General features: G+C 42.5%; 1 protein-coding gene across 12 annotated transcripts in view; it reads left to right on the top strand.

The window, feature by feature from the left end:
• The window catches only part of adgrb1a (adhesion G protein-coupled receptor B1a), a 224,402-nt gene that overhangs the window by 47,113 nt on the left and 157,306 nt on the right, over positions 1-19,983 (top strand). For all 12 annotated transcript variants that reach the window (XM_074684037.1, XM_074684032.1, XM_074684031.1 and 9 more), the window contains one exon: positions 15,496-16,432. In XM_074684037.1, the coding sequence (XP_074540138.1) occupies positions 15,700-16,432 (733 nt within the window). In that variant the 5' untranslated portion in view covers positions 15,496-15,699. The remainder of the gene's footprint in view (positions 1-15,495; positions 16,433-19,983) is intronic.

Raw genomic sequence — 19,983 nt, 5'->3', positions numbered from 1 at the left:
CTGATCTAACCCCAGAAGGTGGAAGTAGAAACACTGCAGTCTGTTGATTGGTGGAAAGCATCATTAATTCCTGTGGGACAGTGTTAATAAAGAACAACACATAACCCTGCCATGTTTACACCTCCAGTTGACTTTGACAAACTAACTGGGTGTCTTCTGTCGTTGCCCTTTGTTTACTGTGTAGTGTTTTACTTCTTTGTTGGATTTATTAAGGGTTCACTTTGTCATGCTGCCATGCCGTCGTTGTTACTTAAGCCGGGTTTCCACTAACCAGACTGGCTCGGTTCGTCTCGGTACGGCGCACATTTTGTTGCATTTTCACTGACTTATCCCGGTACAGATCCCCAAATAACTGAGATGAGCGGTCCTACTTTTTGGGACCCTTCGAATGGGTGCCAGACTGAACCTATCCGCTCTTGGAAGGTTGAGTTACAACAATGCAGACCGCTGATTGGGCAAAAGAATCGTCACTTACCCCTACAGTGGCTGCATTTCTCCTGGCGGCACACAGACTTCTCTGAAACAAAGCTTGATTGCACTTTGTATCAAAGAGCTACATGCCAATCCCAGAAAACAAAATGCTGCATGTCTTCCATCTACACTCTTTGTTTACTGTGTCATGATTTTCTTCTTTGTTTGATTATTTTAGCGGGGTAAACTGTGTCGCGCTGCTACGTCGTCACGCTATTGTTTACCAGCTGGGGCTTTCGGCATCCAGCTTACACGCCGCCTGCCACAAGAGGGCGCAGTTTGCTGTGGAAACGCAAACGGCATCAGGCTTAACTGTACCAAACCATGCCAAACTGTACTGAACCCAACCAGACTGCTTGGTGGAAACGCAGCTTTAGCTTACTGAGCTGGCTATTGGCTTCCAGCTTACATGCTGTCCAGGCAAGTTTATTTGTACAGCACAGGACGTACACAGGGCAATTCAGAGTGCTTTACAGGTAAAATAAAATAAAATGAAATAAGATCACAAGACGGCAAAATAAAATCAATCCATGAAACATCAAGTAATTAAATCAAATTAAAATTAAGAAGTGCTGATAAAAAACCTGAGGTAAATTGAAAGGGGCCAGGCCTGGAAAGGGCCTGGAAAGGGCCTCTTTGTAGACAGCTATAGGTTGCTAATCTGTCAGTCAAATCGGCTTTGAAATTAACCAGTTATGAGCATCAAAGGACTCGAGACATAAGAGCTTGGTAAAATACAAAAGTAGAGCAGTTCATTCCAAAATGAAGTTTGGTACACAGGAAATCAAAAAATCACAGGCAGATGTACAAATCCAGCAGGTAGATAACTACAACCAGGTCAAACATGAGGGACGGAGTGTAAAATAGGCAGAAAAATCAAAGTAGACACTCGTGCTGACCTGACAGGGAACACCTGGGTTTAAACACCAACAGGGAGAGCACAGACAAGACACACGGGAAACACATCAGGGAGGGTCTGGTGATCAGCAGTGAGGGGGGAACCCAACAGGAAGTGGAAAACACAAGAGACACGGATTGACACAATGAAACAGGAAGTAGTGACAGACTAAGGCCCTGTTTGCACCACAACGTTTCACCAGAAAATGTGAAAAAATGCAGAGAAAAAAATCTGCATTTACACAGAAACGCTGAGGGACTGAAAGTGCTGTAGTTTGCATGCCAGGCCTGTAGATGGCAATATAACTGTAGGTGAAGTAGAGATGGGCTGATCATCTGAAGCATATACTGAATATTACTTTGTTGATTGCTGTGTGGTGCAACAGTTGCACATTTTATCCAAAGGCAGTCAGCAGATTTAGTGTTCCACCATTGTTTCTGTTGTTGTCGGGTTTGTTGTTGTCCACAATGATAGTGTAATGTGTAACACGGTGTGTGTTGTCAGTGTTTTCTCAGAAAACTCAAGCTTGCTGTTTACAAGCCCGTGGCCCCGGCGGTTCAGAAAACCCCAGTAGTTATTTTAGGTTGGCTGCATTGCTGTTTCCATGTAAACAAGAGGCTGAAATGTGACAACACCTTCACGTTTCATCCGAAAACAATTGTCATGTAAACAGCCCCTAAATATGTTAATGAATGAAGTTAAACAGACTGGTGTTCCTGGTAAAGTCTGGCTCACACTACAAGATTCTCGGCCCGATTTAACCCAGATTCACTCCTCCTGACATTCAGGGAAGAAATCTGGTCGGGGACTAAAATTGGCCCCGACGTTCGGACAAGATTATCTTCTAGTGTGAGCGGTTGACAGATAAATCTTTAGCCCCATGATCGTCTCACAGACTCGTCGGAGCCCCCACGATAATTTTCAAACATGTTTGATATTTATCTGGATGATTACAACATTCATTCTCAGAGAGAGAGAGAGAGAGAGAGAGAGAGAGAGAGAGAGAGAGAGATCCCCCTTACAAGAGACCGGACAACAGACAACGCAGACTCAAAGTGAAACTGAAAGGCTCCGGGTCAGCTGACTGCGCGCTCCACTGGCCCACTCGAGCCAGTTCAATAATGCCTTTAAAAATAACACATAATCACGCCATTTTCTTACAGTAGCAAACTGTTGTTTTATCAGTGATGGGTGTGAGATCATGCCATCATTGGCTGATACAGCAACAGTTTCACCTCTGTCCCTCTGCGTGTGCGTAATGGATGAAAGGCACCGCTGCAGACAGCTCCACTTCTCTCTCCTCCTGTCCCACCAGTGCGCTAAAAACCTCAGATCAAACAACTGAGCACATGTGGTGCATCACTCTCTCTGGTCAAATAATCTTGGTGAAATCCTGTAGTGTGTGCTGGTCAGTGTTTTCAGATCTTGTTGTTAGAGTGTGCTTAAGATTTAAGAGAAGATGATCTGTGAAGATTCTCCTTATGTGTGAGATTTCAGAATCTTATAAGATTTTCAAAATCCTGTAGTGTGAGCCAGGCTTTATAAGACTCACGCTAACAAACTGCTGCTACTGCTACTTGTAACAGGTGACGTCATAGTGGAAACATGGCTGCCATCAATGCCTCAGCCTGGTTTGTGTCTGTTTTGTTCTCCTTTGCGTAAATGACAGAAATGAGTTGCAGTAATGGTCAGAATTGGCTTGAGTTAATGTGTAAGGGTTTTCAAAATTCATTCATTTCCATTTTTATGTGCCGGGCTGTAAAAAAACTTGGCAGCCTCTAGAGGCACTGTGTCCTGTAAGCTGGGCTGATATATGAGCAATTACTCCAAAGAAAATGACTGAACTCTAAAAGTTACAACTGTAAGAGTCTCCTCCTGTAGCTACAACAGACAGGCCTGTGGAACAGCACGTTAACCATCCCTGCATGGTGGGAAGCCAGGCCAATGTTGGTTCAGTTGGGATATTGCCTCCTTAATGCACAACCAGACAGGTTGCGTCGCAGATTTTTGGACTATAAAGTAAATTCCTCCCACACAATGGTGGTATTATTTCTGTCTTCACACAAACACACACACGCATATACACACAGCTCCAACGCTCTTTCCACAAATCAAGAGCTGTGGAGGAGATATATGAGGACAAATCTTTCATTTGACATTAAGCAATCTGCATTCTCTCTTTTAATCCACTAAATAATTTTAACTCCAAGTCAGTTCTCATCAATTAAACATTCCCCACGTTCAGTGTGAGACTTCCCGTGGAGCTCTCTGGGAGCTGTAATGAAATGTGTGTTTGAATAATGGTGAGCAACTCTCTCTTTCTCTGTGTGTGTGTGTGTGTGTGTGTGTGTGTGTGTGTGTGTGTGTGTGTGTGTGTGTGTGTGTGTGTGTGTGTGTGTGTGTGTGTGTGTGTGTGTGTGTGTGTGTGTGATGTCTTCCCTCTGCTTATTAGAGAGGCTTTGACATTTAGCACAGTAAACACATTCATCAGCACAGACAGATGATTATCTGTTTAATTTAGGAGCCTTGCAAGATGTCGCAGGTTGTGTTGTTGCAGCCATCAGGGTGCAGCTGTACAGACATAGCAGCAGTTTGTCGAAAAGAAGCCCCGTCATGTTTCCTCCTCTCATTTTCTCCATTAACCTCTTTGCTTAGAGCCAGTCTGGGGATTCATTCATGTGTTGAGGGAGAGGAGGAAGTGGAGACATGAGCTGTGTGGAAACAGTTTGGGTGTTTGATTTTATCACTGAGTGTCATCTTTGTGCAGATTAATCTGAGCTGGCTTGCAAAGATGGATGTGAAAACGTTCTGAGTTATGATTCAATCATGCAAACGAATGCTTTGGACCAACACCGGACACCTCATCTGAAGCCAGAGTCTTTATCCAACAGTGATCTTAAAATCTGTCAGCTTAGCATCAGAGAAACAAACAAAACTGTGCGTTTAGGTAAGAGTGTGTCATTTCTGGGTGTGAGGATCTTTTGACTTCATTTGAAATTGTCTCACTCAGCTCTTCATTACTCAGGTCGTGAAATGACGTTAGCGGTGATTACGTCTTTGTGCTGAGTCAGAACGTCTGTGTTCAGGTCAAATTTTTGATGAAAATAGCAGAGTTGATATTCCTCCCGCCCCCGAAATGTTTCTGTTTAGAGCTCTGCTGGTAACATCTGTCAGTGAGAGGTCAGTAATCAACCTTTTTGTTTCCTGTAGATCATTTCTTTAGACATGTGTCATCCTGCCTGATACTGGAGAGGATTAAAAAGGTACAGAGATTTTGTTTGAAGAGTGGATATTCTTCTCTCCTATATCATAAACATAGATCTAAAGTACCAATGTTGGATGTTCAGACTGAGGGTGTGCAGATTTTTAAACCTCTATAGATTTATATGTTGGAGAAATCTCTGAATCTGACTGTAAACTAGTACATACTTAAAAAAACAAAATAGAATAAAAATAGAGCACCAGACCTTCATAAGACTTCCTGAAATGATGAGGTCACATGTGAATCTTTTCATTAGTTCTTGCCACATTGGAGGAGCAGGGCCTCAAACACCAAGGTCTGCACATAGCCCTGCCACTGACAGGTCCCCCAGAGGGCTGGCCAATCAGAGGGATGGGAGTTTGTGGAGCAGGGGAACCTTAGAAAAATTCTTAAAACACCGGTGGAAGAAAAATAATGAATTTTCTTTAATTATTTATTTATTAGTCATGAAAAGTAAGACAATATGACATTAAAAAAACTGTCAAAGATCCTCAAAGTTTGGTGTTGTTTTAGATTGAGAAACCTTAAAACTGAAGCTCTGCAAGCTAAAGGAGTCAACAGGGTTTCGTGTTTATGTCAGCATGTGATGACTTTACCACTCTTTAAGGACTGAAGAGTCATATTGTGTGCATGTGAACAATGTTCAGTCATGATTCAGTTAAAATTGGTGATTGGAACAAGCAACAAATAAATACATGACCTCATCACTCTGTGTACTGATGAAGTTTATTCGTTTATTTTATTTACACAAAGTGAGGGTGTTTAAAACAACATTTGTATCCAGACTAACTTTGAAAACACATTTATGTTTGTTCTTCTTGGAACAGTGGGAAAAGCAGTTTCATCTCAGAAATACAGCTCTGATTTAATTCAGTGAGATCATCTGAATTAATGCAACATCAAAAAATCTCCCTTTGTCTTTAATGTAACTCAAATAGCCATAAACCTTGAAGATGAAGGTTATAAATGTGCTCCTTGATTGTGTGGTTGGTAAAGAAAGATGGTTTGGCAGATGGTTTCAGACCTCATGTTAATTGTTGTGAACATTTCAGTGGTGGAAGGGAAACCTTAGACTTACATATATAAATATATATTTCCTTTTTTGTGTTTTTTTTTACTTCTCAGGATCAAAAATAACAAAACAAAACCTAAAAGCAGTTTATTAACCAAAAGCCCAAAGCTGTTTTATATTGTTCTAAACATGCTGTTTGTACAGTTGTTGTATGTCTGCATGTGTCCAGGACAACCTTTAAAATTCATTGTCATGAATTAAATCCAAGGGAAGAACTGTCACACTTTAGACACAAATCTCTGACTGAGACAAAGAAACAAAGAGCTTTAATTGTTTAGTGTTCCTTGTTAATTGTTGTTGTTACTGTATAACTGATCAACAACACAGAAACCTAATCTTATCAGCCTGACCTCACTGCATGGCTCCCTCCTCTGTCTCTATCACATTCCTGCTCCTCTTCCCTCTCCTGCGCATGCATGAACGTAATATCCATGACCAGACGCCACAAACTAATTGATGTCCCATCAATTACGTTAGCAGGGGAGTAAAAACAGTCAGTGACACTGAGGTACAATTCACCCAATTTGTAACTCGGAGCAAAGGGAGCCATCTGTCTGCAGCCCTGTGGCGTTTGCCTTGTAGCGGATGCGGCGACGTGAGGCCGCAGGTCCCCGCTAATCAGCCTGTAATCCCCACGCTGCTCCTGTGAGAAGTGACGCTCCGTGCAACTCTATCATTTCCTCATCAGTGCTCTCTTTGTCTCTGCCTCCCTCTTCCCCAACATGGAGTCTGAGGGACTGTTGCTGTTCTGTGATTGGACCATTGTTCTGACTCGCTCACAGAGAGAGCCTGTTGGGCATGTTTACATGGATTCTTGCTTCTAGGCTGCTGGCTAATGCAACACCTTTGTTCTTTTAATTGCTTGCTGTTCCAGCCACAGGCTGAAAGGAATGAATAATTCCACGGTTACAGAATACTAACATTTTCACACAGCCAGGAACTCCCTCGCTCTGAATATGAATGAGCACAAACATACAGGAAAGACGGTTTGAACGTCTGCTGTCAACTTTGTTGAGCCATAACAGTTTGAGCTGAACGCAAGATTTTTTTTTTTTTAAACATTTCTGAAAAAGTAGGACCCACTCATATCTGAAGTCCAGACTTTCAAAAGTCAGATTCCATTCACAGCAGCAGACAGTGCCGCTGACCTGTAGAGCAATTTACTCTTCATGACCAAGATCAGCCGTCACTCACAGATCAACAAATGGCAAGTGAGATGTCTTCCACTCTCAAACGAGAAGAATAGCAATCCCCACAATCCTTGGTGGCATAGATTCAACAAGGTACTGGAAACATTCCTCAGAGAGTTTAGTCTATATACAGAGCTGGGCCTGTGAGGGAAATGAAATTAGAGAAATTGTTGTTATAAAAGATGTCTTACATCAAGGGTGACCATATTACGGCCTCTTGAAGATACTGCAAAAATACCCAAAGATACGCAAAGAGGACAAAGTATCTTTACAAACCATACATTTATTAAATTGTTCCTTTTCTGCTTGAAGGGAAATTGTTCTATAACAGAAACAAAAACATTGCCTTACAACATGTTTTAATTATGAAAAAGAGAGGTAGCTCTGTGCGCATATATATATATATATATATATATATATATATATATATATATATATATATATATATGCTGCATGCGAGGTGCATGCTCAACATCTTTACAGGTAGGTTCATCAGGATAATGCCAGAGGCTCGGTGCAGCGCTTGATAAGAAATATTGTTGAGTTGCCCAACAAAAGGGTTGGTCAGACTTAAAAAAAGGGTAATGGAACAGTGCTGTTTAAAGGAAAACCTCTGGCTCACTCATGCTCAGAGTTATTCTGACTGGTGAGAAGCGGGCACCCTGCAGGCCTCTCAGAATCTCAAACACAGTGTGGAACAGCAGAGGTTTGAAGACTCACATTGATTAAATGGGAACATCACATTCACTGCTCAGGTCAGATTTCTTCCTGCAGACTGCCACTGTGTCACTCAGGCTCAGATCTCTCCTTTCACTGCCACGTCTCGTTCTCCTCAGCTGCAGAGCAGGTGAAAGTCAGTTAATAGCTGCTCTCCATCTGTTTGCTCCTCGTAGAGGGGGATCAATACAGGAGCCCGGGGATCTCTGAGTGTTTGGGCTTGGCGGTAGGTAGGTGGGAAGGCTTGACATGAACAGGAAGCTGGGATAGAGCATTGCATGTTGGGTGATCAGACTCCCTGGTGGCAGGGAGGAGGAGGAGGAGGAGGAGGAGGTGAATGTGAGGGGAGCGTGGAGATGAACGAGGCGGAGCTGTCAATAAAGAACAGCTCTTTATCCTCCGTTAAAGCTCTGTTCATTTCATTAGTGTCAGACCTGTCTGCTAAAGGAGCTCTAGATAGTTTTCCCAGGATGCATTTCGGTGAGAGGGGAACTTAGGGAGCTGCCAGGCCAAGGCGGGGTGAAATGGGATGAGGAAGAATGAGACATGAGGCCAGCTGAGATAAGATGAGACAAGATCAATCAGTGTGCCTGAAGAAAAGCCTTTTGGCTGTAAGTGATATCACATTCAGGGGGCCACAGCTCAGGGTTCAGAGAAATGAGCCCCCTGAATTGATCCAAGGTTATTTTAGCCACACAAAGGGAGCGTCTATTGATGTAAGGCACATTTTATTTCCTCCCCAGGGGATTGACTCCACAGGACGTGAGCAATTCCAGAGAGCGCTCTTTATGGCTCTAAATGTTCCTTTAAGAAGAACACCAGCCGTTTTTCTGCTTTGACACTTTGAATTAGCTCTGAACAGTTCACTTCATGCTCTCTGCATATTTTACACTCTTTGCTCCAGCCTGCTGTCATGGCTGTTGACAATATTAATGTGGCACAGCTAGACCATGTCACCATGTGTGGTTCCCAGTATCAAACTGTGGAATTTGCAAAATATAACCACACAGACATTAATTAGTGAGAGAAAAACAAGACAGTCAGGACATTTTTGGCTGGATTCACACTTCTCGCCTGGTGTTTTGGCATTTTTAAAGGTTATTTAGACTCATTTTATTTATTCAACTCGGTAGAGGCAGGTAAAATATCGATTAACCCATGCATCGCAATATTTCCTTGCCTATTTCAATAAATATTCAGCAAATCCTCTTTATCGATTCATTTCCTGTATGGACGAGGAGCAGCACAAGACCACACAACAACAAAATGGCTTCCAAAGCAGCAACAGCGTAAAGCCAGCTCCTCCAGCTTTAAAATATGGGGTGTTTCATTGCTCTAGAACATGAGATGACATACCCCGTATGTTCACATGGGCATGAAAATCCAAAATCAAAGCATTTAGATCAACATCCAATCAAATCGATATCGAATCGCAACCTAAAGAATTGAAATCAAAATGGAATGGAGACATTCTTGTCAATACCTAGCCCTACTGCTCAGGCAGTGATCAATGATCTGAAATCACAAATATTGAACATGTTCAGATTTTATGATCTGATATCCTGTCTTTGGGGGGAACCCAGACCACACTGTCTTTATGAACTCAAACATCAAAACAAAAAAAAAAAAAAAGGGACCAGATTGTTAATTTGTGGCAGCTACACAAGTGTTCCCACAAGGAGTCCTCTTCACCACGTCACAGTCAGACGCTGAGGAGAGGAGATGAACAGGAGTGGCAGCTTGGAATAAGAAGCCCATGAAATTCTGTTCTTCTTCGTCATGTCTGATTGTTTGGCCATTTTCATATCACGTCCCTCCAGTGGTGGGCACAGGTGAGCGCAGGTCCTCTCCACTGTGAGGCCTTTTCTCAACCTATCTCAACTCAACTTGACTCGACTCGACTCGACTCAACTGACTCGACTCGCTCAACTCGACTTGACTTGACTTGACTCGACTCGACTCAACTAACTCTACTCGACTCACTCGACTTGACTTGACTCGACTCAACTCACTCGACTCGACTCGACTCGACTCGACTCAACTAACTCGACTCGATCAACTCGACTTGACTTGACTCAACTAACTCGACTCAACTCACTCGACTCGCTCAACTCGACTTGACTCGACTCGACTCAACTAACTCGACTCAACTCACTTGACTTGACTCGACTCAACTCAACTAACTCAACTCAACCAACTCAACTCAACTAACTCAACTCAACTAACTCTGCTTTTATTATGAAGCACTTGGAAAAAAAACACAGCTGAGATAAAGTGCTGTACATAAAAGGTTATGCAGAAATAAATAAGTAAATAAAACAAATAAATCAATAGAACAACAGTGCAGGTACTGAAATAATAATGATTTTTTTTTTCTTGACCTCTTAAGACCCGAGCTTTTGTCTGATGTGCATTTTTTAATTCTCCTTGCTATTTTGAATAAGTAACATCTAATAAGTATAATAACTAAACTTGGTCTTTGTATGGGAAGTTTGATTATTTGTATTATGAGTTCTTTATTAGGTGTTTGTTAGTAGTGTAATTGTACTTAAATATGTTGTTTTTTTCCACTAAAATTGGTGTAATGTTGTGATTTCACCAAAAGATGATGGAGGCAGTATCCCTAAATGTGGCTAATTGGTCAAAGTTTAAAAAAAATATAGTATCATGGGTCTGAGAGGCAGAAATGTAATGTCCACATTTGTGGACACTGGGTCTTAAAAGTTCAAAACAATTTAAAACAATAAAACAAACCATAAAACACTAAAACAAACCATAAAACTCTAAAACATGAGCAGAGTCTGCAGCTGGGTTAAAAGCCAAAGAATCAGAATGGGTTTTAAGACTTTTTTTTCAAAGCAGACAGTGAAGGGGAGCTCGTTCCTAAATTTAGGTGTGGCGACTGAAAAAGCTATGTCCCCTCTGAGCTTACGCTTTGAACTCAGTACCTTAAGTAGCAGCAGATCAGCTGACCTGAGGCACCGTGAAGGAGCGTGGGGGTGAGCTCAGAGAGCCAAGGGTTGGTCGTGGCCGGTCGCGAGGTGCTCATCAGGGGTGACGCCTCTCTTCCTCCGTTGAGTCGTCTGGCTGCTGAGGCTGTTCCATCACCTCCCCCATTCAGTGGTCCTGGTGGCAGGTGGGGTGGTCTCCAGGATTTTGGTGGTGTCCAGGAAGCTTTTCCTGGGGGGCAGAGTGCTCAGAGGGTGAAGAGCCAGGCTCACCAAAATTCACATCACACCTGTGTTTAGCCTCAAGTCACGCCTAACAGCAAATTATTTCAGGGCAGTTTCTGTTTCCAGGTTCTAACTAAATGGTGTTGATCTCCTTTATGAAGACTTTACATATCCAGGATCCTAGAGACAAACTTATTTTACACATTTCACTTCATTTACATTTTATAAATCATTGTGTTGATATAAATGAAGTGTCTTGAAAGAGTGTGATCTCTGACAGGAAATGAACGGGACGTGTTTGTGTGCAGTGAACGGTTTGACATGATTCGTCATCGTAAATAAGCTCTCTATAATTTTCCACATCTGTTCAGATTTTGGACGTCTTTTAGTGCCAGGCTTTAAGTGAGTTCAAAACATGTCTCTGTTGCTTTACCTCCAGTGTGTTGATGCTCTATGGTTTACTCACAGCTCCATTCTGAGCACAGAGCATCACAGCTGGGAGTCCACAGTCTGCACAAAACCTGGTCCACAATGTATATTTACCCAGCTTTATTTAGGTTGTGAGTTCAGCAGCCTCCTGAGCCCCATTCACACACATGCAGGAGAGAATTTCCCTTTTTAGAGAGATCCATACCTGCTCCATACTCACTTTTAACCACAAGTAACAGAGAATGGCATCATTCATATTATGTTTTCCCCTAAATTTGATCTAAATCTTTGGAATCTTGTCTGGACTTGCTAAAAATGTGCAGCTTTTGGGAATTATCAAACCCGTGGCCCAGCCACTCATACCATATGCTCTGTCATGTAACTAAAGTCTGTTTTTAACCATTCGGGGTCCATGTGGATCACCTGCTCTCAGCCCAAAGTCATTGACAGAGTAGCTTTACACATATTGACAGCACTAGGAATCTAAAAGTAGACCTGGTTTGGTTTTTGTGAGGCGTCAGACAAACTGAAGCTCATTCTATTCCAGTCTGGTTCACTCGCCATCATCAGTCAGATTATAAAAGCATGTGGTGTACAGTGACGATGATTCAGCTCCTTTGTGCTGTCATTCAGACGCTTCCGCTCTTATGCACAGAAATTATGACAGCGTGTTTGTATTTTAGCCCTGGAACCATTTCCACAAAAGTCATTTGTGTTTCTGTTAAAGGCATCACATCACACAGAGCAGCAACATCTCATGAGGGACAGTTCCAGAGAAATTACAGAGACGTTTTACCCAGAATGTCAAGAAAGAACGAGAATATGAGCTGTTTTTGTAAACTGCATCTTACACAGTGGACCTTTGGTAGACTGGAACCTAGTAACATGTATTTTTCTAAAGTGAAGCATGCCATCAACAAAACAGATGCAAGAAAATCTAAGGACTCATGACACTGATAGTTTTTTATTCATTTAGGCTCTATGAGGACTTCATATGTCATCTTAAAGTGTATTTGCCAGTTTCTAACCTGTGAATCAATGTGAGATCATAAACCTCAAACTGACTTAGATAAATGCTGTTCCTCAGTATCTGTGGTTGGGACAGATTATCAGTCTGCTTACCTTCTGGACACTAAACTACAAACTGAGTTTACAACGTTTGATCGTTGTCACCTTTCAAACTTCAAATAAACACCTTACCTTGTCACTTTGCATCATGGGAAAAGTTGTCTTAAAGAAAAGTAGAGTTAAAAAAGTTCTGCTCTCCAAAACAAAGGCACGCCTTGGTAAGAGACACATCCTCTCAACAGTGGGTGATGGCCCTCCTGGGAAACAGTATTCGTGCTAATTCTGGGCTGAGGTGTCACTGCAATCACTGCTGAACAGGAAGTCCTTACAGAGCCTTTAAAGTTCTAAAGGATTACATGACAAAAGTAAATATGAGCTCCTGTCAAAAGTAGAGATGGGCACCAAATTAGGTACTTTTATAGGTACCGATTCAGGTAAAATCAAAAGGTACCGTGTTTAGGAACCTAAATGCGTCTTTGTGACTGTGAGGGAGTGGACGAGTAGGTGATTTTCCATGCTGGACATGAACACTACATTACAGGGTTATATATTGAAAAATAAATATGTTAAATTAAAAAATTAAAATGGATTTTATTTCTTTTTTATTGATTTTTCAATTTTAAATGCACAAACATTGAAAAAATAAAAAATAAAAAAAAATAAAAAAAAACAGAACAAACAAACAAAAATTCCCAGCCCAAACTAACAGAGCACACAATGCTGTACATATACACAAGAAAAATAGGGAGATGAGAAAGAGGATAAAAATGAAAAGATGGCAGAAGACAGCTAATGAAAAAGCACACAGAAGAGATAAATGAAAGAGCACACAGTCCTTGTCCTCCAGATACAGATTCAAGTTACTTCTTCTGCAAGAAAGAATGCAGTGGTTCCAAAATCCTCAAGAACTCATCTGGTTTCTGATTAAGGTCAACTTCTCAAGAGGAATAAGAGCAGATATCTGTGAGATCTACATGTTGACTGTAGGGGCCTGGGGGGTAGACCACTGCAGCAAAATACATTTTTTTAGCCAGAAACAAAAGAATAATCAACAGAGATGTGTTGTCTGAGACTGAAGAATTGTCTGGAGCAGAAAGAAGGAGTCAGAAAACTGTTTGCCAGTGACCTGCTAGATTACAGAGAGAACCCCTGTCCAGAAAGATTGAAAGTGGTCACATGACCAAAACAAGTGAATAAATGTACCTTTCTGTATAACACATTTATAACAGCGATTGGAGGTGTCAGGGAACAGTTTCTGAAGGCAAACAGGTGTGTAGTGCATTGGATGAAAAAATTTAATGGAGCGGCTTTTTGAATGAACTAGTTTAGTTGTTGATGAGACTAGATGCACAGCTTGATGAAAGTTTACTTCCTGAAGTTTGTTCAGTATAGAAAGTCAATGTGGTGGAGAGCCTGTGTTAAAGTTAGCTTAGCATGCTACAACGAAGTGTGTGGAAACGGTCATTGGTGAAACTCAAACAATGAAAAAATAGAGAGCGAGATAGCAATGGACAGAATGACAGTAAAAGGAACAAACTAAGCATTTCTGAACAGATTATAAACCATGTCAGTTTTTGGTGAACCACTGGAAGGTCTTTTCTGTTTTGCCTTGTGATATGGTAGACTAACCTGCAGAGTTTGCACTGTACCTCATTGTCATTCATTTTTCTGAAGGACTTTCTGCTCTTCCCAATCCATTTCTGATCCTCTCCCTGTTCTTGTTTTGGTTGTAAATCCTCCAACTTGACTCCTGGTCTGGCTCTTGTCATTTTGTTTCCCTAGTCAGCCTAAATTTCATCTTATTTGGACACACTTTTTCGGGAGCATTTTAGATGGTTTCCATGCACAACTTCCTGTCCCGCTCAACCTGTTATTTTTTATTAATTATTACTTTTTTTAATGTGAATTATGAGACATACCAGCTCTGGCATCCAGCAAAAAAACTGTGATCTGCTGCAGACAAGACAAAGCCATCATCACATGAGCAATTTGATTTTTTTTTTTTTTTTTTTTTTTTTACGTTAGTGACTATTGGAATATTGAAAAATCATTGCCCATCTCTAGAAACAATGGATCCCTTTGTACTGCTGTGTTATTTAATCTTGTCAATCATTACATGAACACAACATAAAATGCTTCAACAAGATTTATTGATTTCTTTGCCTTGCCAGTTGTTCACATGGCTGCACTGTTGCAGAACAGTCTTTGCAGTTTAGTTTAAGCAGGAACTGAATTCAGATGTCTCTGGAAGCTATTTGAAAGGAGCCAGCAGCTTCATATGGGTCCTGTGGGGTGGTTGGCGGAAGTAACCGACCAAACAGTTGTTACAGTGTATTGAAATCAAGGCACACTGATGTGTAGAGCTCTTTTTGAACCACCTTAACTCGGTCCACAGTGAGTTTATCAGTCTCTTCCATCTTTCTTCATCGGGCTGTGACGACCTGTTTTTGACTTCATCCCACTCTGAGGCCACCTGAGGCCAGGTTCCCCACATATGAAGTCTGTAAGAGGAGACTGGACAGGTCTACAATTGTAGCTGTCATCCAGGTTATCATCACATGGGAAGCCAAAGGTGGACCTGTTTGTGCCTGTAAAACCGTAAAAAGGTGTTCGCTGTTTGTGTCAGCTTTTAGAAAAACTAGTGAAGCTGAAGACTCTGTTTCTGGATCAACTAAGATGTCAGCACTTAGTTTGGAAGACTTCATAAAGAAAATAAGAAGTCAGATAAAGTTCTGTCATATCTTGTGCAGAAAAACTTCTGATTGTTCAGGTTTGATAAACGAAAACACAAAGAGGAGCGTTGATGGTGACATTGCTGTCTGTGGCTCATCCTTGAAGTGGTGTAATGAATGACTGCAGGTGCTGCTTTTTTGTAATTAATAGTCCCTTAATTGGACAAATTAATGGGCTGACAGATGAAATATGGAAGCAGGCATGAGGAAAGCATTTGTCTCTCTGGGAGAGACCATTGTGAACTCACATAATGAAGAAAAGCTTAACTAAACCACTTCCCGTCTCCTGCAGTCTGCTCCTATTCAGCTTGTTTTTCTTCTCCAGGGCTCCAGTTGCTGCAGTCGCTTTCATTTTAGTGCAATCAGTAAACAGTGGCTGATAGAGATTTCTCATTCCGCAGATAAATAGAATCTGTGTAATCCCATTCTGCTGTCTGATAAGATTCAAAGCCTAATTCATATCTTGTCTCTTCCATTTCACAGGTTGGTGTGAATCTCGGGGTCGACTGACGCAGCCATGGGCCGATTGCTGGATCTTTGAGAGTGACCTTCTTCCCCCTCCTCCTGCACCACATCCTTCTCTCCCCCCTCCTCCCTCTTCTCTTCTTCCTCTGCCCTGCTCAGCTGGAAGTGGAGTCCTCTGAATCCAGAAACTGGCAATCAGCTTCTCCTGTACATCTTGGAACCATGATGAGCATAGATTGGGTTCCTGGCCGAGCGAGGTGGCCTCTCCCTGTGCTCCTCTTGTCCATCGTCCCTCTGCTGCTGATGGAGGGCCCATGCCAGGCGGCCCCCTCAGGTCCTGAGTCAGACTCCTGTTCCACTTTAGTCCAGAGCCGCTTTTTCGGCTTCTTCCTGTCCTCGTCGGTGTTCCCCTCCACACCCTGTTCTTGGACCTTGCAGAACCCTGATCCACGGCGCTACACCATCTTCATCAAGGTGACCAAACCAATAGAGGACTGCATTCCGTCTCAGCTCCGCACCTTCCAGTACGACTCCTTCCTGGAAACCACACGTACCTACCTGGGCATGGAGAGCTTTAATGAGGTGGTGAGGCTGTGCGACACCTCTGCCCCTGTGGCCTTCCTGGAAGCTGGGAAACAGTTCCTCCAAATGAGAAAGGGACTCCCCCGGGCGGGTACCCCCAACACAGAGGGTAATGGGGACTTCAAAACTGAGTTCCTGGTGGTGGGGAAGCGTAACCCGAGCATGGCGGCCTGTCAAATGCTGTGTCAATGGCTGGAGGACTGTCTGGCCTCCAGTACGTCAAACAGGCCCTGCGGCATCATGCAGACTCCGTGTTTGTGCTGGGAGCCACCTCCGCAGCTCAGTCAGGGCGATAGCTGCTACCACAATGGAGTTTACCTGGAGAACTGTTTACCCAGCATGAAGGAGACGGGCAAAGATGCTGAGATAAACGGTGAGTGAGAAAGAATTATGAAACAGAGCAAGAAGTTGCTGTGTTTGTCCTGAGGGGAAGACATTGTTCAAATTAATCACTTTTCATTTATCACATGCTCAGTCATTTGTAGACCCGTCAGGTGATGGAGGAAATTATTTCATTTTCAACAAATCTGGGACGAATTAATCCCGATTAACCACAGGTATAAGTGACTTTTGTGGGAAGAACTACAGAGCAGCTCTCTGTCTGCCTTACACTGCCAGTTATTTGTTATCCAGTTCATCTGCTCTGTGTGACCCGCGTGTATATATATATATATATATATATATATATATATATATATATATATATATATATATATATATATATATATATATATATATATATATATATATATATATATATATATTAGGGCTGCTACTAACGATTGTTTTTAAAGTCGACTAATCTACCGATTATTTTTTGGATTACTCGATTAATCACAATATATATATATATATATATATATATATATATATATATATATATATATATATATATATATATATATATATATATATATATATATATATATACAAGTGCTTGTGCTGTAAAATAACTTTAGTTAAGTCAGGGAATTACTAATCATTTAAGCTGTCAGTACCTTGCTGTTATTTTACATCAACATTGTTTACAGTGTGCAGTTCTCTGAGCGCCCACTTGAGGAGCGCCACAGAGGCCATGAAAGCTCCATGCAATCCACACAGTGGATTCCTAGAGAAAATATTTACCTGTTTACTGCTGGTTTTGAAAGGATTAAGGTTTGGAGTTGGGTATTGTTAGGAGCACACTGTAGTGATTAGTGATAAAGCTGATGAAACATGCAAACATGGTGTGTAGGTTTGCTGACACTCACAAAGGACTGAGCTTCAGTATGTAACAGTATGATCCAGAACTGATGATAAGGGAAGTGGTGCTTGATAATTCATCACATTTTGTTTTGTTTCTCCAAATATTAATGATTAAAACATGTTTTTCTTATATTGAAGTTATTTATTAAAGGACTTCTTTTAAGATGATATAGTCAGATCCACCTCTCTGCTTGGTGTAAAGTCAGATTCTGTTTCAGATGAAGGATGGGTGAAGGTGTTTGACACAGTTTATGATAAAAACAGCAAAGTGTGAGTCATCTACATCAATCTTTGGATATCATTTTATTAATGTGTGTGGTTTAATCACATCTAATGCTCTGACCTAACAACTGCAGTCATTTAGCATCAGCATTATCCCTCAAACAGAGCACTGTGTAAAGACAGAGTCCCTGCTTTAGAGGAAAAAAAGGAGAAACACATTTATTCTGTTTTTCTGACCTCCAAAGGTCACCCTTGGAGGTTTGGCTTGCACTCAGCGAAATGACTGAGAAATTGCATCTTCAGTGGCCATCAGAGCGGTGAAAATGTGTATGATTTGTGAAAAGTGAGGATAATTGTGTGACATTGGCTCAAAAGCAAGTAGAGTGCTTTGGCTGGAGTAGGAGAGGGAGACAGGGGGACAGAAAGAGACAAATGGAAGGTTTAGGGTTTCATCTGATGGAAGCCAGCTCACTGACCTTCTGAGGTCAGCGCTGAATCTGGTCCCTCTGTAGTCTGGGTGGGGACACTTGATCGGCCTCCGGGAAGCTTGTGAAAACAGAGCAGGATCAAGTGCTGACACTGGAGAGCTCTGGGGATGCTTGGACCAGGGATGGGGGGTTTGATGTAAAGAAAGAAGGAACAGGAAGATGGAAGAAGGGAGGCAGAGATGGGATTGGACGAGGGACTGTGGCTCGGAGTCTAATTGTCTGCTGCTTGATCCCGGCTCTCCTCCTCTTCCCTGGGCAGACAGGATGTGGTCTGACGTCTCTATCCTGGCATCGTCAGGACTATGGCCAGAGGGATGGAACATTTCTCAACTCCCCTTTCTCCCCCTAACCTTTCCACCATCTATCTCTCCCTCCCTCCCCTCCTCCCGCCTCTCTCTGTCACTTCTCCTAATCAGCCTGTGGTCTTATTCTTACTCTGTCCTCCTCCTCCTCCTCCTCCTCCTTCTCCTCTGAGCCACCCTGCCTCCCCCATCTTTCCCTCCCAGGGCTGATAGTGGGCTGACACTGAGCCAGTCGTGGGAAGCCAACCAAGCAGAGAAGATGCTGTGGTGGGTATCTCCTGCCTTATCCTCCTCCAGTCTCCAGAGCGGCTAATATCCCCTCGCCACCCCAGCCTCCTCTCTGCTAGTTATCACACTTATGTAATCCCGCTTATGGTGCTCAACAGCGGGGTGTGGGCTGTTTGTGCCTGAAGGTGTGAAAAATAAAAAGAAATATACCATCCACTGTTGGCTTCTTAAGAGATAGACGCATTAAAGCTTTTCTTCTCTCTCTGTGTGCTGCAACCCACACGGCAAAGCGTCTCCCCGATGATAATCCAGGTTCAGAGTCAATGACTGGCTGAGGAGCCCTGTGACGGTCTGAAATGGAGGAAGCATACAGACTGTGAATATTTGGCTGGATGGACGATGTGCTGGATGGAATTTGTGTACAGAGATAATAAAGAAGCGGATGGGGAGATGTAATGGATTCTCTGTGGGAATACAGGTGCTGTTACAGCGCGCTGTGCAGTGCAGAGGGGATTAGAGGGGCCAGTGTTGTTTGTGATGAATGAGAGGAAGACAAAAGGTTCAGAGAGGAGAGAGGAAGAGGAGGAGGCTTAGAGAGGAGACAGAAGAGGCTTAAAGAGGAGGGACAGAGCACTTCCTCGGCTGAGTTTGGTGAGTGGGGCTCACACTCTTCACAGTCCTCTGGCCTCTTCCTGTCCCTCTCTGCAGAGGGACTGAAGGTCCTGCCCGGTGGCAGATGGAGGGTGAGACCTGCTGTCAGCTCTGGAGCTCATGTCTGGTGCACGGGGGCTGGACAGGTGGCTTAGCTCTTTACACATGGAGGGTGTGTGTGTATGTGTGTGTGTGTGTGTGTGCAGACAGAGATGCTGATGCATCAGAGTTGAGGAACTGAACCATCAGCTGAGTTCACTCCACCACTTGAGTCAGTGTTACCTGTGAAGTCCTTTTTTAGCTGCTTTAATCCAAACACTGCCTCTGATTGTGTGTCACCACTCTATGATCTGTCTGATCGCATCATCAGCAGCACAGACGCCCGTACAGCGTAACTCCTCCTCTCTTCCTGATCACCTGCAGTGCACAGCCGCTTTTCATAACATCTACTAAACTAGAATACGTCCTGACTCAGCCAGTATGAAGAATGTGGAAAAGCATAAAATCTGCAGGGTGCACAAACACCCAGCTGTGTCTGGATTCAGGAAAACTCTCTGTAAGCTGCAGGTCGGTCTACCTCGCTTCAGGGGTGGGAGAAAAAATCAATTCACATAAGTATAACGATTTTGTGTTTGATGATTTTTAAGTCTGGATTTTTGTTTTTATTAAAAAGAAGTTATTGTTTTATTTTTTTTATTCTAAATCCTTCATTTAAGTCTTTGTTTATAAGCTAGGTCGACAAAAAAATACAGCTTTTCTCCAGCAGAGGGCGTATCTAGTGACATTAT

This window comes from Halichoeres trimaculatus, unplaced genomic scaffold (genome assembly GCF_033239565.1).
Source record: "Halichoeres trimaculatus isolate MK-OKI-2021-1 unplaced genomic scaffold, fHalTri1.1 fHalTri1_scaffold_12, whole genome shotgun sequence".
Classification (NCBI taxonomy): Eukaryota; Metazoa; Chordata; class Actinopteri; order Labriformes; family Labridae; genus Halichoeres; species Halichoeres trimaculatus.
This window is presented reverse-complemented; position numbering and strand designations above follow the sequence as displayed.